Consider the following 18394-nt stretch of genomic DNA (forward strand, 5'->3'; position numbering starts at 1 on the left):
ATATTTACTATTGCAGTAATTCTATAATTACTTACTTCCTACACAGCACAGGTAACTTTATTCCAGCTGCTTTCTGAGGACTTTAGAAATCCACAGAAACAGGTATAGAATGGCCTGTTGAAGGCTTCTGTACCTGAAGGTGAGGTAAGCAACCCTTGATTTAAAAATTTCTCACTATTTGGTTTCCAGTTTAATATCACCACTTGATCAAATGGTACAGATTTTGCATATTTATGAGCATTGAGAACAAAATGCATGGATATTTTATGTTAAAAAGGATAAGTGCCTCACAAGCAAAACTGAAATTTAAAAAGTGTAACCAAGAACCCAGTAATTCCCATAAATGAAATTTAGTTCATTCATCCCAAGGGCAGATGGCTCAAATAGATGGATTTCGCTGCTTCAGAAGGACAATAATCTAAGATGTCAGCTTTGGAAACAGTCATTCCTGTGACTCCACTGATTGTTCTTTTGGACTGGTACACAGATGTGGGTCAAAGAAAACTCTAACCTTACTGCAGGTACAGACTTCTGATTTAGCCTATCAGTCTACTTGGAATTATGGTCACTATTTTAAAAAGGTCAGAAGGAATCTAGTCTTGAGGCCTAAATTCTTATTCTGGTCTTAGAAATATTTTATGCTCTTTCATTCATGTCTAAAAGTGAACTAAAACCAGTGATCTTTTTCATACACACAGTATCACGCACAGGAGAATTCTAATCTTTAGCTTTTCTTTAGTCTTACATTGTGTATTAAGAGGAATTAACAACCAAGGGCATTAGAACACCAAAAAAAATGGCATTTAAGTCACAAAAGGAAATATGGAGGCATATTTTAAAAGTCTACCAATGAACAAAACTTACAACATAAATGAAGTACAGAAAATCAATTGCATTAAAGATAATAGACTCTCATCTGATCCATTGAGTGACCAATGTAGTAATGGTGGCTTTCCAATACTTTATAAAATGAAGATATATATTCAGACAGACAGAGGCCTGCAAACATTATCACATCTATCAAAGCAATCTGCCATTGTTGGGTAAATTTTAGTTACTATATTAGAGAAGACAATAGATTTATAAAAGGAATTAAGTACACATTGAAATATATTTAAGACCTTACATGATGTGTTAAATTTCCTACATTCCGTGCAATGTTTATGACTGTATGTATGGATATGAAGAATGAAAGAAACAAGGAGGTAGAACGATTCAAGAAAGAAAACTTATTATTTGCTTCTTCAAAGTGTGGCATTTAATTTTATAACTGTCTACTTACTCTTCCCATGACTTTTCCTCCAGTGTTTACAAACATATGGCACTAATATTTTGTATTTATAAGCATAATCCTCTAACATGGTAAAAGATTTTAATATAGTGCTAAAGTGATTGGTACCTATTATTAAATCCTGCCAGTAATTAAAGTCCAAGATTAAAGTGAAACAAAAATAGAAATATTCCTTGTCTGAAATTGTATTCACTTTAGAACTAACTCTGTTCCTGGCCTGAAACTGAAACATTACAGCCCATAAATTCCATAACATATTAATATCCTTTGGGGGACTGAGAGCCTGATGGGTTGGACAAAATCTTGCACAAATTTGCTAAAAATCCATAAATCTTATGTAGACGACGCCAGAATGTGCTTTTCTAAAGCTTCAGAATGAAGTTAAGCTATAAATGCTTAAAATGCTCAACTCTGGATTAAAAAACACACAGACAACTTTCCCCATGGAATATTATCTAACCCATTTATAAGCTATAGCATATAATGGAAGAAAATCAAGTGACAAAAATTTAGCTCAATTGACTTTCCTTTTTGAAAGTTTGTTTCTCTTGTAGCTGGTCTGATTTTGTGGCTCACGCATTTTTCTCTCAGTTCTTTCACCTACTATAGATATGATCATGACTCTGACTTCATTCAGTTTTTCTTGGTACTTACATATATTTTCTAATCTTTCATAATTCTCTAATTCCTCCATTTCATTAATCATGGTGTTACTATTTTCTGGGTGTTTAGCAGTCTGTAAATATTGTTCAGGGACTAGAGTGCCTTGAAACTTTTATACAAGGTATACATAATTCACAACATGTATCCCTGTATCCACATGTTCCTAAGTCACATTGTCCCTATGACATTGTCATTGGAGGGATTTGGGTAGCTACTGTTAAAAAGATATAAAAATGGGCACACAACCACATCTAAGTGCCTCACATATGGTGAGAACAATGTCTGGAAAAGGGAACTGGCCTAGCTTTTACGTTTTTTTCTTTTTCTTTTTTCCCCCCAGCCTGTACTACTACAGGGCAGGTGTGAAATTTCATTTAGGGAAACATAAAACATTCTGAGCTAAAAGAACTTAGAATACAGCAATCCTTAAAAAAAAACAAACAATAATCTGCTACCTCTTATCTTGAAAAAATGAAGCCAAATAAAATTTCTTTGAAATTATATGAAAGAAAATGCTTGATTCTATCAAACCAAGGGGTTTAGGATAACTGTCACTAAATGATAGCCTGCTTCTAGCCTCATTAAGTGATTGGTGGTTTTATGCATGTTTATACATAAACATCTAAGAGTAGATTTATAGTATTTACAGAAAATATAAGACCAAAGATAAATCTTTGTAATAATCTATTATTGTTTTTCATTTCTCATGTGCTACTCGTTGAAATAATCTACCTATATCTCTAGTATTAATATTAATCAAGATTTTCATAAGCCCTAACTTTTAAATTTTCCCAACATTAACTTTTTATATAAAGTTATCCATTTTCTCTATTTAAAAATATATTTAGATAGGAAGGGTAGCAGAATACAATAGACACTAGTATGGCTGTATGTATAAACGTGGCTGTAAAACCAATGTGATACTGCAATCTGTACATGTGGAAAAATAGGAATTCATACCCCATTTGAATCAAATGTATGATATGTCAAGATCATTGTAATGTTTTGAGCAACTAATAAAACAATTAAAAAATATATTTAGAGATTATTTTTGAAAGATAAAATGTCTCTACTTCTACAAAATAATCTATAGAAAAGAAATCCACAGAAAAAGATTTTTCCACTAAATATGAAACTGAAGGGTTTCATGGAATGGTTTCTTCTTTAATTCCCTGCAAAATCCTTCCAAGGACAAGACATTTGGATTTATTAACTACAGAAAATATTTAGTAGAGTTTCCATAGAGTATATTCATGTGAATATGAACCACCAAAAGTAAGGTTGGTAAAGTACTTTTAAGTTCTAGGGGTGCAGAACAGAATGACTTTTCATGCCATTTAATTCCATCTATTCTCATTTCAGCAAAAAGAGATAATTTATTTGTAAAAACTAGGATGATCACGAGGAATTGTTTACTCCCCTATCAAATTTATCAGGTTTTCTAAACATGGGATGAGAATTTTCTTCAAGGCTAGGGCATGACTCAGTGGTAGAGCACTTGTAAAGCCCTGGATTTGATCCCCAGCACCAAAAACCAAACAAACAAAATACAAAAACAAAGCCCCTAAAGCCTCTTCATGGTGTGGAAAGATTCAGTTGACTTGAAACCTTTGGGGCTTCCAGGGAATGGCATCTAGATCTCACATTGCCTGCCATACAGGACAATCACCTGCTCAATCCTTTCTCCTCTTCTGTGAAATGGGCACAATAGTGATAACTATGAAAAGAGAAGATGCTTCTATAGCTCTGGGCACTGGTCCTACCATACGGCCAGTGCTCCATGAAAAGATTGCCGATATTAGTATTACTCATACTAATTGCTTTCCTACTCATTACTGTACTTCACTACATTGATTTTATTGGTATTCTGAACAACTCTATTATAAATAGTAATTATGGTTCTATTGATTACTGCCTCAGTCCTTCCAATCATGGCTTCATTACCAGGGCAACATGAGTCCTCTTGAATTTAGTCATGGAAATGGGGTACACCTTACTAAACTTAAGGACATGCTGGGTGAAAGCACAGACATGCTAATGAATAGCTTTTCCAGTGGCAAGATACTGTACAACACAGCCACGTCTAAGGTGGTCCTGTTGCTGGGGTCCAGTAGGATATCTAAATAAATCAACTCTTTAGTGCTTAACCCTAAGCTTCTTCTTTTGAAAACTGTTGTATATTAAACCAGTCTCCGATCATTGATGCCAAATTTTATGCTTAAAGTTAAAGATGACCTTTAAGTCTCCTAAGAAAGCATGGATTAATTTAGTTGCTGTAGATAATACTTTGTGTGTGCGCGCACGCACACACACACATGAACGTGCGTGTGCACATGTTGCTTTGGGGTTGAAATCACCATCCTTGATGCACATAAGAAACACAAGATCCTTCTGTTATTTGCTAGGGTTACATGTATGCTACAACTCTGAAGGAGGAAAAATGAGCAGGATATGACAGAATCTGGTGGGAAATAACCACTATTCCCTAAAAAAAGTACAACAAACAATAGGTGAGTAAAAGCCTTGAGTGTCACTGAATTTCATTTTAAGTGTGTATTACTAGAATTAATAAAGAGCACCACACATATCAAGACTAGAAAGAAAAAAAAGAAAGAAAGAAACCACCAAGTACCAGCTTTGCAAAGTATTTACATTTCACTTCTTAGTATCAATACAGGCAAACTGTGGTTTACCTTGTGTCTCTAACAGGGATAGAATCAGTACCTGCTTGGGAACAGGGATATCATAAAATTGCGCTTATTGTTCACTTATCTTTAGACCCTGGAGTGAACAGAACATGGTTAGGCTAGAGAGTGGCACTAGGCCTGAACTACCCTGTTCAACCAAATCAATTTCACAAGAAAGCTCAACTGCGTGGACCTATGATACTCCCACGAGTTGGACAGTTGCAAGGAGATGTCAGGGGATGGAGTGTCAGGGGATGGAACTAGAGAAGCAGAAAGGCTCCTTCCTACTTCAAAACTGTAATTTAGCAAAGTTGGTGCTGTTTGCGTTTTTTGAGAATACTGGATGGCTTTAAAAGGAGCAGAATAACCCCACAATGGCACGTACTGTCAACTGGGTAGCATCAGAACTGCCCTCTTACTAGGATTGTGATGGAGAACTATGTTCCTTACAAGCCATGTGATCCTGGGCAAATTACCTAAACCCCTGTGCTTCTGATACTTCATGTGTGAAATGGGATTGCAAGAAGACTTTGTGTATAGGGTGCTATAAGATCAAATGAGCTAAACATGCCACATCTGTAGAAGACTGCTGGTCTACCGGTAATAGCCCACTAACTGCTAGATACATTTATCATTATTAGCGACTACATGGCAAGGTTCTCTGAATAATTTAAAACAAAACATGAATCAAATAATTGGAAATGTCAAATTTTATACCTACTAATTAAGGAAACTGGTTCACTAACGATAAGCCTTTTTGATTTACTGGAGAATTTCAGGAAGTTTGAAAGAATGTATTTATGAGAATTATTAAGAAATGAGATCAAGTTTATAAGAAGCATATAAAAATGTTTCTTTTCTTTCTTTTTTTAACCAAAATAAAATCTGCATCCTTGAAACATATGGATCTTAAGTGTACTATTTAACAAGTTTTAATAACTGTGTATAGTAGAGTAACTACCATGCAAATCAAAACATGGAATACTTCCATCTCCCCAGAAAGTCCCTTATCACCCCTTCCAGTCAATCCCTACCAACCTTTGACCACAGGAAACCAGTGTGCTGACTTCTGCTGTAATGCATTAGTTTTGTTTTTACAAGAATTTCATATAAACTAAATTATACTACATGTTATTGTAGATTATTTTTGCATTTGCATGAATTTCATATAAATTGAATCACATTGCACCTACTCTGATATGTCTGGCTTCTTTTGTTTAACAATTATTTTAAGATGTATCTGGGTCATTAGTTCATCCTACTTTCTGCTGAATAGTTCTTTGCATAAGTATAAATCAATTTGTTTATTTTTCTGGTGATGGACATTTTGGACTGTTCCCAGTTATTGAGAGTTTATGAATACATTCTCCCTGAGTATTCTTGTATAAGTGTGCGTGAGTGTGTGTGTGTGTGTGTTTGTGTGTATGTGTGTTTATGTCCTTTCTTGGATAAATGCATACACATGACATTTCAAAAGGCCAGAACTTTGTAAGAAGCTGTTGGACAGTTTTCCAATGTGGCTGTACAATATTACACTCCAGTCAGTGATGTGAAAGAGTTCAAATAGCCATATCCTCATCGATATTCCTGTCCTGTCATCAGTATTAGCTCTGTGCCCCCAGAGCACCATGTTCTCATCAGTATTACTACTGTGTAGTGCTTGGCCATCGTCACAGGTCTGCAGTGGTTTCCCTTTTGTGCTTTGGTTGTCTTTTTGCTTATTGGTTTTCAGGAGTTGTTTACAGTTTCTGGATAAAGTCCTTCCTGATATATGAGTGTAATAACCATTTTCTCCTGTGTGGGACCTGCCCTTAGTTTTCTTGACAGAGTTTATGATGAAAGAAGGATTTTTAATTTTGATGTTTAATTTACTATGTCTAAAAAATCAGTCTTCTGAGAGGATATTAAATTTATTAAACTTTTCAAAGAATCAATTCATGATTATGCTAATATTCTCTATCATCTACTTTATATTTCCTTTCTTCTACTCTTATTTTTATTATTGCCTCCTTTTCTTAGTATTATCATTAATTGGCAAATAATAAAGACATTTAATTATTATGGGGCTTAGTATACTCATCGTCTTAAATTTAAATTGGAAGCTTGAATCATTAATATTAAACACATTTTTCTTTCTAATCTAGGCATTCAGAATTATAAATTTTCTTCTAAATAATTTTTATGATCATTCCAAAAATTTAGGTCTCTTATACCCACTGTCATTTCATTGAAATATTTTCTAATTTTCCTTAAGGTGTTTCTTCTTTTATTCATATATTATTTAGAAGCATTGTTTACTTTTTTAAAATTTGGGGATTTTCTAGCTATTGTATTTTCTCATCAGCTTCTTTAAGATATAATTGATACAAATTGCATATATTTATAATATGTGCAATGATGTTTTGTTAAGTGCATATATTGTGACACAATTAAATCAAGTTGATTTATATGTCTGCCACCCAAACCACTTATCAATTACTTTTGTGTTAAGAACATTAAGAACATTTAAAATTGATCTTTTTACCCATAGGTATCATGTTTTTAATGACATTCTTTGATTATTTTGTAATCAAAGAATATGGTCTATATGACTTCAATCTTTTGAAATTGAAGATGTTTTTATGGCTTCATATATGGTCTACCTTGGGAACCATTTCATGTATATTTGAAAAAAATTCTATATTCTATAGTTGCTGGGAATAATGCTCTATAATTACCAACCATATTTGAAGTGAGTAACAGTCAAGTTCAAAAATACGGCCTTCCTTATTTGGGGAAGGGTTATTTATTTTTTATATTTTGGTAATTTAAAAAATTATAATGTTTTCCTGATGAATTCACCTTTCTTTCAGTTTAATATTTTCTTCCTTACTCTCTTAATACATTTTGTCTTTAAGTCTATTTAGTTTGATGTTCGTACAGTCATTGGAAGCTTAGCTTTGCTATGGTTATGTTTGTAGTGTATATTGTTTTATCACTTTACCTTGAAGCATTATTATATCCTCATGCCTTTTTATGTATACTTCTTATAAAAACATATAGTTAGCTGCTGCTTCCCCCATCCTTTTTTTTTTCTTTCTTTGCAGTGCTAGGAATGCTAGCCACTGCTCTATCACTGAGCTAGAACCCCACCCTGGGTCTTACTTTTTTAAAAATCAGTTTGATAAACTATATACTTGAGTATTATTTACACTTAATTTAAGTATTGGCCTGGGTGGGTTTGCTCTGACATTTTGCTATGTGTGTTTTTCTTTTTTTGTATGTGTGTATGTCCACATTTTTTTGTGGTTTCTCTCCTTCCTTCTTGAGGTTAAACAAATATTTCTTAGAATTACATTTAACACCCCTTCTAGTGGATTTTTACCTCAACGTTTTTATATTATTTCTTTAGTGGTTGCTGAGCATAATGGTAACATGTGTTAAAATCACTTATGGTTGAAACTTTATCCAGAGAGTTGTTAATTCATTATTGTAACTGAAATAATAACATTTGGCTAAAGTAGCTTATACCACTGTTACGAATTAGTGTTAAATAATTAACTCCTGCCCTGACTACCTAAGATATATTGAAAATTTTGCATGGTGTAATTTGAGCACTTCAGAAGAAAACTAAAGCAAAAATGAGTCTTAATGGAACAGCAAGCCATTGAAAATCTAACTGTTAAAAAAGATTAGACTAAATTTACCATCTAATGGATTAAACTACCCACTTTAAAGCATTATGTCTTTTCAAAAAAAGCATATCTTTTCTCTCTACCAACATCCTCTTTCCTCTTTCTTTCTTTCTTTCTTTCTTTTTCTGTCTTTCTCACTCCCTCCTTTCTATCCCTTCCCCTTCCTCTCTTCTATCCCTTCTCCCTCCCTCTCTCCTTCCCTCCCTCCCTCCCTTCCTTCCTTCCTTCCTTCCTTCCTTCCTTAAGTGTACCAGGATATTACATAAGTAATAATGATCTGAGATTTAGGCACATATGAGCAGGATTTAGTGCTGAAGTCATATAACCTTGAGGATGATCACCAAGGTCAGAGGGCTCCAAAAACACCCTGGCAGGCCCTTTGCTACCTGTAGGGGGCTCCCTTTCCCCCATAAATATTTTATGGGTTTTCTTAACTCCTAGATCCCACATTCTGAGCTGTCCCCACTTACCCCAAGCACATTACTTTACCTTTTGCTACAGTAGTCTCCCGCTTTATCTGTTGGAGATACTTTCCAAAATCTATAATGGGTACCCAAAACCATGGATAGTACCAAATCTTTACACACTATGGTTTTTCCTATATGATCTGAAGCATTGCTATATGGTAACAGGATTAATCAATCTATCCTTCCATATTCTGTGCCCCATTTTTTTGCATCACTGCTCTTGTATCTGAACACATGCACTGCAATACTGAGACAGTTGATCTAATAGTTGAGAGGACTAATGAAGTACCTAATGGATGGGTAGTATATCCAATGTGAATACAGTGGACAAAGGATGATTTGTGGGTTGGGTGGGATAAAATGGGTCAGTGTGAGATTTCAGCAAACTACTCAGCATGGCATTCAATTTAAGACTTAGAAGCTCTTTGTTTCTGGAATTTTCCATTTACTATTTTTGGACCATGGTTGACCCCAGGCAACTAAAACTGTGGAAAAGGGGCTACAGCATACTGAGAAAGAGCAACCTCAGTTCAAATCCCATAACTTTTCCCTCTTATCTATCTCCTCTCCTACCTCCAGATATATCACTTCACTCCCCATCATCTCTTTTTCTTCTTTATGGGTTCTTTCTCCTCAATACCTACAATAAGTAAATATGCTCCTAAAATAAAACATCATCAATGTCAAAAAAAAAAACAAAACTCTTCTTCCCTTTTTATTTTATTTATCGAGTTTCTTGAAAAAGTCATCTTTGTTGACATGAATTTCCTTATTTTCCATGGACTTCTCAATTTCTGTCTAAAGCTGTACCATCATGGATTGTAGAACAATCCAGTCAAGGTGACTGCTGTGTTCATATTACCTAATCTAATGGCCACTTTTTTTGTTTGTTCACCTGACTTGTCTGCAGCATGAGTGGTGTTCAGACCTTCCTCCTCCTTCTTTGGTCTCTGTGATAATCAAACCCTTTTGGTTTCTCCTTAACCCTTTTTTCAGTTTTCTGGGCACTTCAAATTTAACAGACTCAAATTCAGTGTATTGTCTTCCCCACAAACTTCTTCTTCCTACATTCTTTAGCAAATAGCCATATCGTCAACCCCACCCCTCCAACTTAAATCTTAAACCTGAGAGTCTATACTTAGTCACTTTATCACATAAATCACATAATCACATGAATCAGATATTGGTTATTTATGTAGGCTCTATTTCATTAAAAACATTTCATATGTCCATGTTTGTTTGTTTTTTTTTTTTCTTATTTCCATTGTCAAATTCTACTTTAGCACTTTGTTATTTCCTCTGTGGATTACTGGTGTTATCTCCTGACCTGTTTTCCTATACTCAGTCTTATCCTTTCCCTACTGCTCCCCACTCTGCTTCAAGACTGACCTACAACCATGCAGACCTTCTCCTGGCACTTCCCTGACTACATGACTCCATGGTTCCCAGTGTCTTTGGGATAAAGTCCAAGCCCCCTTGCCTGGCACAGAAAGCCATGAGTACTAAAGCCCCAACTTACCTCTCTACCTCACCATCCAGAATTACTCAATGTATTTCTTCACCTTTTTGGAGTTGCCCACATTGATCTGAGTGTTTCATGCTTCTGAACCTCCATCCATGTTGATCCCTGCACTGAAACCCCTTTTTTTTCTACCTCTTTTCCACAAAGCTCCCACCTCCACTGCAAAACTTACTTCAAGCATCACAGATTTCTCACCACTTGGGTTTTATTTAGTGGCCTCTTCTCTGCCTTCTCACAATTTTTCCTGAGCTATCTTTGCATTCTTCACATCATACTTAATTGTGGATTTACTTCTCTTTGATGTCCATTGGCCACTTGCTTATTTGGTGCAGACACTAGACTTTGTCCATCTTTGTATCTCAAAATCCTAATAATGGGGGCTGGGGATATAGCTCAGTTGGTAGAGTGCTTGGCTTGCATGCACAAGGCCTTGGGTTCAATCACCAACACCACACACACACACACACACACACACAAATAATCCTACTAATGGGCCTAGTTCTGAGTAACTTAAGAAATGTTTCCTAGTCAGAAAAGATTGTGCAAGTCTATAATCCCAGAGACTCTGGAGGCTGAGGCAGAAGGACCACAAGTTTGAGGCCAGCCTCAGCAACTTAACCACGGCCTAAGCAATTTAGCAAGACCCTGTTTGAAAATAGAAAATAAAAAGACCTGGAGATGTGGCTCAATATTAAAAGCTCTTATGAGTTCAAATCCCAGTACAAAAAAGAAAAAAAAATGTTTCTTAGGGGCTCACAATTCCTGGCAAATGCTCTACCACTTAACTAGATCCCTAGCCCAAGAAATGTTTCTTGAATTAATCAAATTAAGTTAAATCAATCATTATCTAATTTAATCTAATTCTCTAGGGATATACATTTTCTATCAGTAGTACAAGGCTATCATAACTCGTGCATACTTTACATTTAAAAAAAAACTCTAATAACTACATAGGTCTAATACATTGTCAAGATATACCATAGAGATTGAGCAGCACAAAACCTACGTCTAGGAACACTCATAAGTCCCTGGTTTCAAAATCCAACAGTATAAAAATTTCTTTCCTCTAGCAGAATATTCCCAAGCCTACATGTGTGACAAGAACAGCACAGGTAGAAAGCAGATAGAAGAAGAGCACAGAAAGGAAAGTAGCTACTGATCAGAGGGATATGGGAAGACATTCTGCCAACAGCAAATGTAAAGTATATTTAGAGCTACTTCTTGGAAGCCACATTTCCATTTTCTATGAGAGGCTCTGCTGCATTATTTTATCCTGTGTTCTACTGGCAGCATAAACTAACCACAAATCCTATCTACAAATCAACATAAAGGGGAAAAATATATTTCCATGTGATTTTTCTTTTTGTTTTCTTTTCTCATTCTCAATATCAGTTTTTCAAACTATTAAGTCAAACCATGACTTTGCAACTTTTGCAGGTAAAAATGGTTTTAAAAAATGAGTAACTTCATATAGTTTAAACGTAACTATTATTACTAAAAATACATTTGCCAACAGTTTCAATGGACTAATTTTCACATGCTATATTTAAATGAGTTATGAGGTTTAAAAGATATAATGCTTTCAGGTACCTTGCCTCTGAAGAGCAAGATGCAGTCTTTTCTTTTTTGTACTGGGGATTGAACTCAGGGGCCCTTGACCACTGAGCCACATGTCCAGCATGTTTTTGTATTTTATTTAGGGTCTCACTAAGTTGCTTAGGACCTTGCTGTTGCTGAGGCTGGCTTTAAACTTGCAATCCTCCTGCTTCAGCCTCCTGAGGCACTGGGATTGCAGATATGTGCCACCATGCCTACTGTAAGATGCATTCTTTATATGTAGATAGAGATAATTTCTTGCTGCCAACAAATACAATCTTATTTCAGGAAAGCCATGAAGTGAAGGCCAATTGGCAAAGTGAAACTATGATGTGTCATTCTTATTTTGGGAAATCTGGCAGAAAGAAATCAAGAATTTCCTCAATGCTGGATATTCAAAGTATGGTTCAGAGGGTGGTGGTGACTGTATCATTGAGTCTGTTAGAAGTGCAAGTCAATCATTTGGACTCTACCCTTGAAATACAGTATGAGAGTAAGATTTTCATGTGATCCCCTAAAGCAATGATTGGGATGCTTATCACTTAGGAAGCACTGATCAAGCTACTTGCTCTCAACTTAATGTCACACTGTAATCCCTAGGAGCTAAGAGTTAAAACATCTTCACTCCTGGGATCGAGCCCTGGAGGTTAAGATTTAATTGGTATAGGATAGATAGATTGATAGATAGATTGATATAGGATAGATAGATTGGTATAGTTCTTCATTTTTATAGAGTAGAAAATGAGATAATAATAACCAGGTGTGTTCAATACACAGAAAAGGTTGAGAACTACTACTCTAGACAAAGGTTTAAGAGAGTCAATCCTGGGGAAATCTCAAAATATTCAAAAGTGTAAGAATTTATCACTATTGAGTATATATGTACTTAGAAGAGAGTTAGTGCTAACTCAGTGCAGCCAATCAAGGCAACAGATAAAACTAAATACCAAGATATTTTACAGATTTAGAAATGGAAAGCAATAGCTATTCAATAGCCTGTCAAAAGGAAACAACAGATTCCCTTTGCTTGTAAGACTGTGATCTATCTACACGAAAGAAGTTGATAAAAATAAAATACTAGGAAAGGAAGGAAAAAAATAGAGAAAGATATGTTGCTTTGATGATTTATGTATGAAAGTCAAAAAATAATGTAACTGAATGATAAATGAAATACTAGACACTTGATCTCTCACTACAGACTAGATAGTAAAAGTACAACCTAAGAAGCAATTTGGTGACAAAGTCAGAATAATGTTACCTTTGGACAAAAAGTCTTATGACATATTCAGAAAAAGGAAGGTGAACACAGCTTCAGACCAACCATGCCATAGTAGTTTCCAGGTTTCTCTGTTACTTCTGAAATCAATTGCTTAGCTGATTTGTGCCTGTGAATTGATTGAGTCATGTTCTGTGAATATGGCAATTTTGGGCATCTCCTTGACGGAAACCTTACCCTGACTCCCAAAATGTAGCTTTTCAGAGTAAAATTTAGTAAAATTCCCAGCAATAGGAAGAAATGCAAACACAGTAACCCTGCTTTCTAAACCATGCTTATCTCCAATGATATTACTTTAAAAATTAGCAATTAAGGATTTATGTTCAAATTTTTTTAAAGAAACAAATGAAAGGAAAGAGGCTTTAAAGCAATCAATAGAGAATGTAATTTTTGATGCTTTGATAAATCTGTCAACAAATTTTAAATAATGAAGTCAGTTCAGGATTTTCTAGATTTAATAAATTTAACATCTACATACAGTAGAATGGTATAATTTAATTTGCTCAATTGAGTTGAATCTGATTGAAAATTTTACTTCTCAATTAAAATCCCTTGTCATTGATTCAACTTGCAACCTCCTCTCAGCCCTGGATATTACTTTATTCAGTCTGCATCTTGAAGACATTTACATTTCTAATTACATGCCCAGTGCCATTTGAAAGCAACCTATTTAAATGTCAAAGAAGGCATTTAATAGTTGTACCTGTTAAAATAGATAGTTAGCTCATTCTTTAAAAGTATAATTCTTCTAATAAGCTATCACTAGAATTTGAAAGCCGAAAGATGTTGCTAGCAATGCATATAACCATTATCCACATATATAGTGCACTTAAAGACTACAGTATAGGTACACCTTTATAGGTGAATTGAATCTGAATTTTCAGAGAAACCAAGAAGGCTGAAAGAACTTTAAATTAGATTTTGAAGACACACTAAAAGTTTAGCCTTGTAGTTTGGAGACCATATACCAAAGATTCTGACACCTCTCAATTAAATAGGGGATATAATGCATTGTGATTTTTTATCAGAAAGGATAAAATGGAAACTAATGCATAATTACATAAGGAAAAAGAAAACTCATTTTCAAACACAAATAACCAGTTACTACAGAGAAGGAAAAACAATAAAGCATGTATAAATAAGAAATTTTATTGTAGCATTTCCCATGTGCAATTTGAGAGCTATAATGTAAGAAAAAAAGCAATATTGTGACTTCACTGAGGATTTGGAGTCTGCATGAAGTCTGAATAGAGTTTCATTCCAGCTCTGTCCCATACCACCTTGATAACCTAACTTTTTGCACATCTATTTCCTAATCTATAAAATGGAAATGATAATAACAGCAATTTGGGGAAATAATAATAAGATCAAACATATATGTAATATTTCCCTCCTACTACTGCCCCATTCATTCTGTATTTTAATACGAAAAAGGGACAGGGGTATTGTTTGATTAGAATTGTTTTATTCTAAACTTAATATTATGGATATGTAACCAGTAATACTCAGAGAGAAATTGTTGTCTTTACATTAGCTCTTCTGAGCTTTTATATTCAGCCATTTTTGGTGGTCAATGAAGGCCTTATCTTACTAAGTGGATCTGCATTCACCAGATAACATTTCCTTTATTTCGATTTGTTCATGTTCTCTTCTCCATTATTTACAGAGTTTAGAGTTTCCACTCAACCCTAAAGGTTAATATGACATCTCTGGTCTAGCAACTAGCCTGAAACTTCCAGAGGCTCTATCTATACTTAAGCTATATGTATCAGGAAACTCAATGCAAAACTGAGATTCACCAGAGTGACTTAGTAGATCATAACTCAGCCTGGCTCCTCTTAGTGGGGAACCCTGATGTGTGGCTTTGGTCTCCAGCTGTTCAGAAGTATTTTATGTTCTTATCAAAGACAGAAAAATCTTCTGGAAAGTGAATGCATCATCAAGTCAGGTGTGAATCCCACCAAGAAAATCAACTATTTGAACCCACAGAAATGTCTCAGAAAGATGTAGTATCTAGGTAATTCAATACCTCTAGGAGACAATGCATGGAAAGACAGTCATTGGTTTTTAACTACATATTATTTTGAAAAATGTCACCATCTTTTCCAGAAAAGCATAGATCTCTAAATTAAAATGCTTTTAAAGAAAGTAAATTAAATCAAAAACTTAAATCAAGAAATAGAATATGCTGCATTTCCTTGTAACAATACATAGAAATGGCCCCCAATACATTAGTATACATGTTTAAAAAATCATTCTTAATAAAATGTTAGAAGACATTCAAATTAGACCTACTTACTCACTGCTATCTCAATCATGCAAAATGCTAACTAGTAGGGATGGACAATTCTGAATTCTGTTTTCAACATGTTTAATGAAGTAGGATTTAAATTAGCAATCCTTACTATATCTTCACATTGCATAAAATAAAATCAAAGATAGCATACTATTTTAATAAGAATGCTATAAAAAGCAATACATAATTTATTTTATTCTTCTTCTTTTTTTAAGTCTAGGGATCAAACCCAGGGCCTCATGCCTGCTAGGCAAGGGCTCTACCACTGAGCCAGCCAACTATTCTATTGAAGAATCACAATACTGATCATACTGGCCTTTCTAGCTGTACTTGAAAGTTGTGTTTTGTTTTTTTTTTTTTTAAGTGCTTTGAGAACTATCCCAGATATGAAGAATTTGGTCCTAATGCAATATTTTGGAATTCTGACAAATATCTGCTGCATTATCAATTATCTAAATATCAACTGAAAATTCAGCAGTTGACTGCCTAGTGTACCCAAAATCCTACATTTTAATCCTGGAATTTATTTAACTTGACTTCTTATAACCATAAGGAATTTCTAATGCATTGCTTTAAGAAAATCTTTGTTTTGTGATTCTTAGATGCTTTAAACAAAACTAGGGGTTTAATTGGAGATAACTGGTACTATTTTAGCAAACAATTTACCAAAGTGTATTCCACAAAACATTAAGTCTGTGAGATTCTATTGGTGAGACGTTTTTATGGCGAAATAATGGAGAAATGCCAAGTAGGAAATCTTTACAACCATCTTGCAGATTCTTTAGAATGCATATTCTATAAAAGAAGGGAATTTGTCTAAGCCTGGTCTACTACTGTGGCCTCCAGTCTGCAGCTATGCTTTGCAATTAGAAGACATTCTGCAGAAGTGAATGAATAAACACAGAGGCTTTGAATAGTCTTCCACCATAGAAATGTCTTTAATTACTACTTTAATTTTCTTTCACTCAGAGTATCCCATATCTATTGAAACACAGGAATCCTTTGCTTTATTGGTTAGCACTATAGAATATTTTATGTATAAAAAAGAAGAAAGAGAGAAAAAGAAAGAATAGAGAAAAATAGAGCAGGCATCCATATAACTTCTACCTATATTCAGGATTAAATGTCACAAATACAACAAAAAACAGAAGCCTTTCTACTGTGCTTCCTGCATTCCATTTCATTTCACAACCCACCTTCTCCCTCAAAGCAAGATCACCCCAACATTAGGATTTAGGACCTCATGATACTTATTAATTTCCTTCTCTAGGAAATCCTGAGTTTATGGGAGTAGATCGCTAAAGACCCTTCAGTGCATATTTTATAAATGCCTGTCTACAAATCTACCTACCTACTAAAATAAAATAATAATGAATAAGAAATGAATAAAGTAAAACACTACAATACAGATGCAAAGACAACAGACAATTGATGTAATAATGATATTTACAGAGAGGCTAAGCAGCTTTTCTTTCAGATGAACTGATATAAAATATAAAGAGAGATAGATATGTATCTTTAGATTTTACACACACATACATACACACAATAGCCTAAGAAAGCATAGAAATATTGGTTATTACAATATTGATTCTCTATAATTATAAGAAAAAAATCCTCAATTCTGTGTATTTGGCTTAAGAAATTATCACCTGATGCCCATGTCAATGTGACAATGTGCCCACATTTACAAAACAGGTCCTGCCAAGAAGAAGAAAACCCTTTCCTGAGCCAAATAAATACTTGCTATGAAAAGGTCTTTATCAATGTCCAACACAAAGGAGAACCACAAGTGGAGTAATATAGTTTAATGGAAAAATAACTAGTTTTTTAAAAAAAACAGTAAATTTTTTTTGGTAAAACATTTTCCCCCTCAAAATTTCAAGTACCAGTACAGATGTTTCTAAACCATCATAGAAAAACTTTACTTATATATCTAATAAGATGTGCTTTGGAACATTTAATTTTGGGGCCTGTGCTTCATAAAGCAGATGAGAAGACCTAGCACAGACATTTCTAGACTTATTGCCATATTTCTTAATTTTATTATAAAGGTTGTTGACCAACTTACTAAAAAAAGAATTGAATCCAAAACTGCAGCTATGTAGCTAATTGTATATGTAACCAAAACAAGAGCAAGAACAATCAAGAATGCAAGATGTGTGAATGAATTGTCCACTGTATAACTGGTAACCAATGTCACATAGTTTTATAGACAAATGAAAGAATTATAATTTCATTTCACTTTTCAAGTAAACTCAATGCATTCTTCCTGTTAAGTAACCAACAAAAATGAAATATAACTTCAGAATATCTTTACACATCCACATGTCTTTTCTCATATTAAAATGAATTTGTATCTAAAAATGCTGATAAAAGTGTTAATACTTACCCCCATTATCTTTTAGATGTAGTGCTATCTTGGTATCATCTGGAAAAGAAATACAAAAGTATTATAAAGAAATCATATTTTAAAGGTATATAAATTGGATGGCCAGTAACTTTCTATTAATTGCCTTAACTGTACCATATCTAGACTTTGATAATTTATTGAGAAAATTTCTAGTGATGGAATCTTCTGTATGTGATGAAGTACTAATTATTTTTAGAGATTATAAGAATTTAGTAAGGTATATAAGCCTTAAGTTTTATAAGAAAGGTAAATAATCATAATTATATTTTAAAAATACATCTATTTGTAATTTTCTAAAACAAATTTATAGGACTCAGTAGTTATCATTTATTCATTCATTTTTAAATATCAATATCAAGAAAAATGTAAACTAATTAGAATAATCAGGTGTATCAAAAATTATAAATTAAATATAAAAACCAATGCTTTTTGATTTTTAATGAATATGACCAAAATAACTTATCAAAAGATCTTGTCCTGAATGAATAAAATATAGGATATGGTTTTTC

At 34.0% G+C, this 18394-nt stretch overlaps 1 protein-coding gene across 1 annotated transcript in view; it reads right to left on the bottom strand.

Annotated features, from left to right (window-relative positions):
- Positions 1 to 18394, bottom strand: part of Plxdc2 (plexin domain containing 2) — a 433048-nt gene that overhangs the window by 30995 nt on the left and 383659 nt on the right. Inside the window, exon 12 of the mRNA XM_048812745.1 lies at positions 17865 to 17903. Coding sequence (XP_048668702.1) covers positions 17865 to 17903 — 39 coding nt within the window. The remainder of the gene's footprint in view (positions 1 to 17864; positions 17904 to 18394) is intronic.

Source organism: Marmota marmota, unplaced genomic scaffold (assembly GCF_001458135.2).
Source record: "Marmota marmota marmota unplaced genomic scaffold, marMar, whole genome shotgun sequence".
Lineage (NCBI taxonomy): Eukaryota > Metazoa > Chordata > Mammalia > Rodentia > Sciuridae > Marmota > Marmota marmota.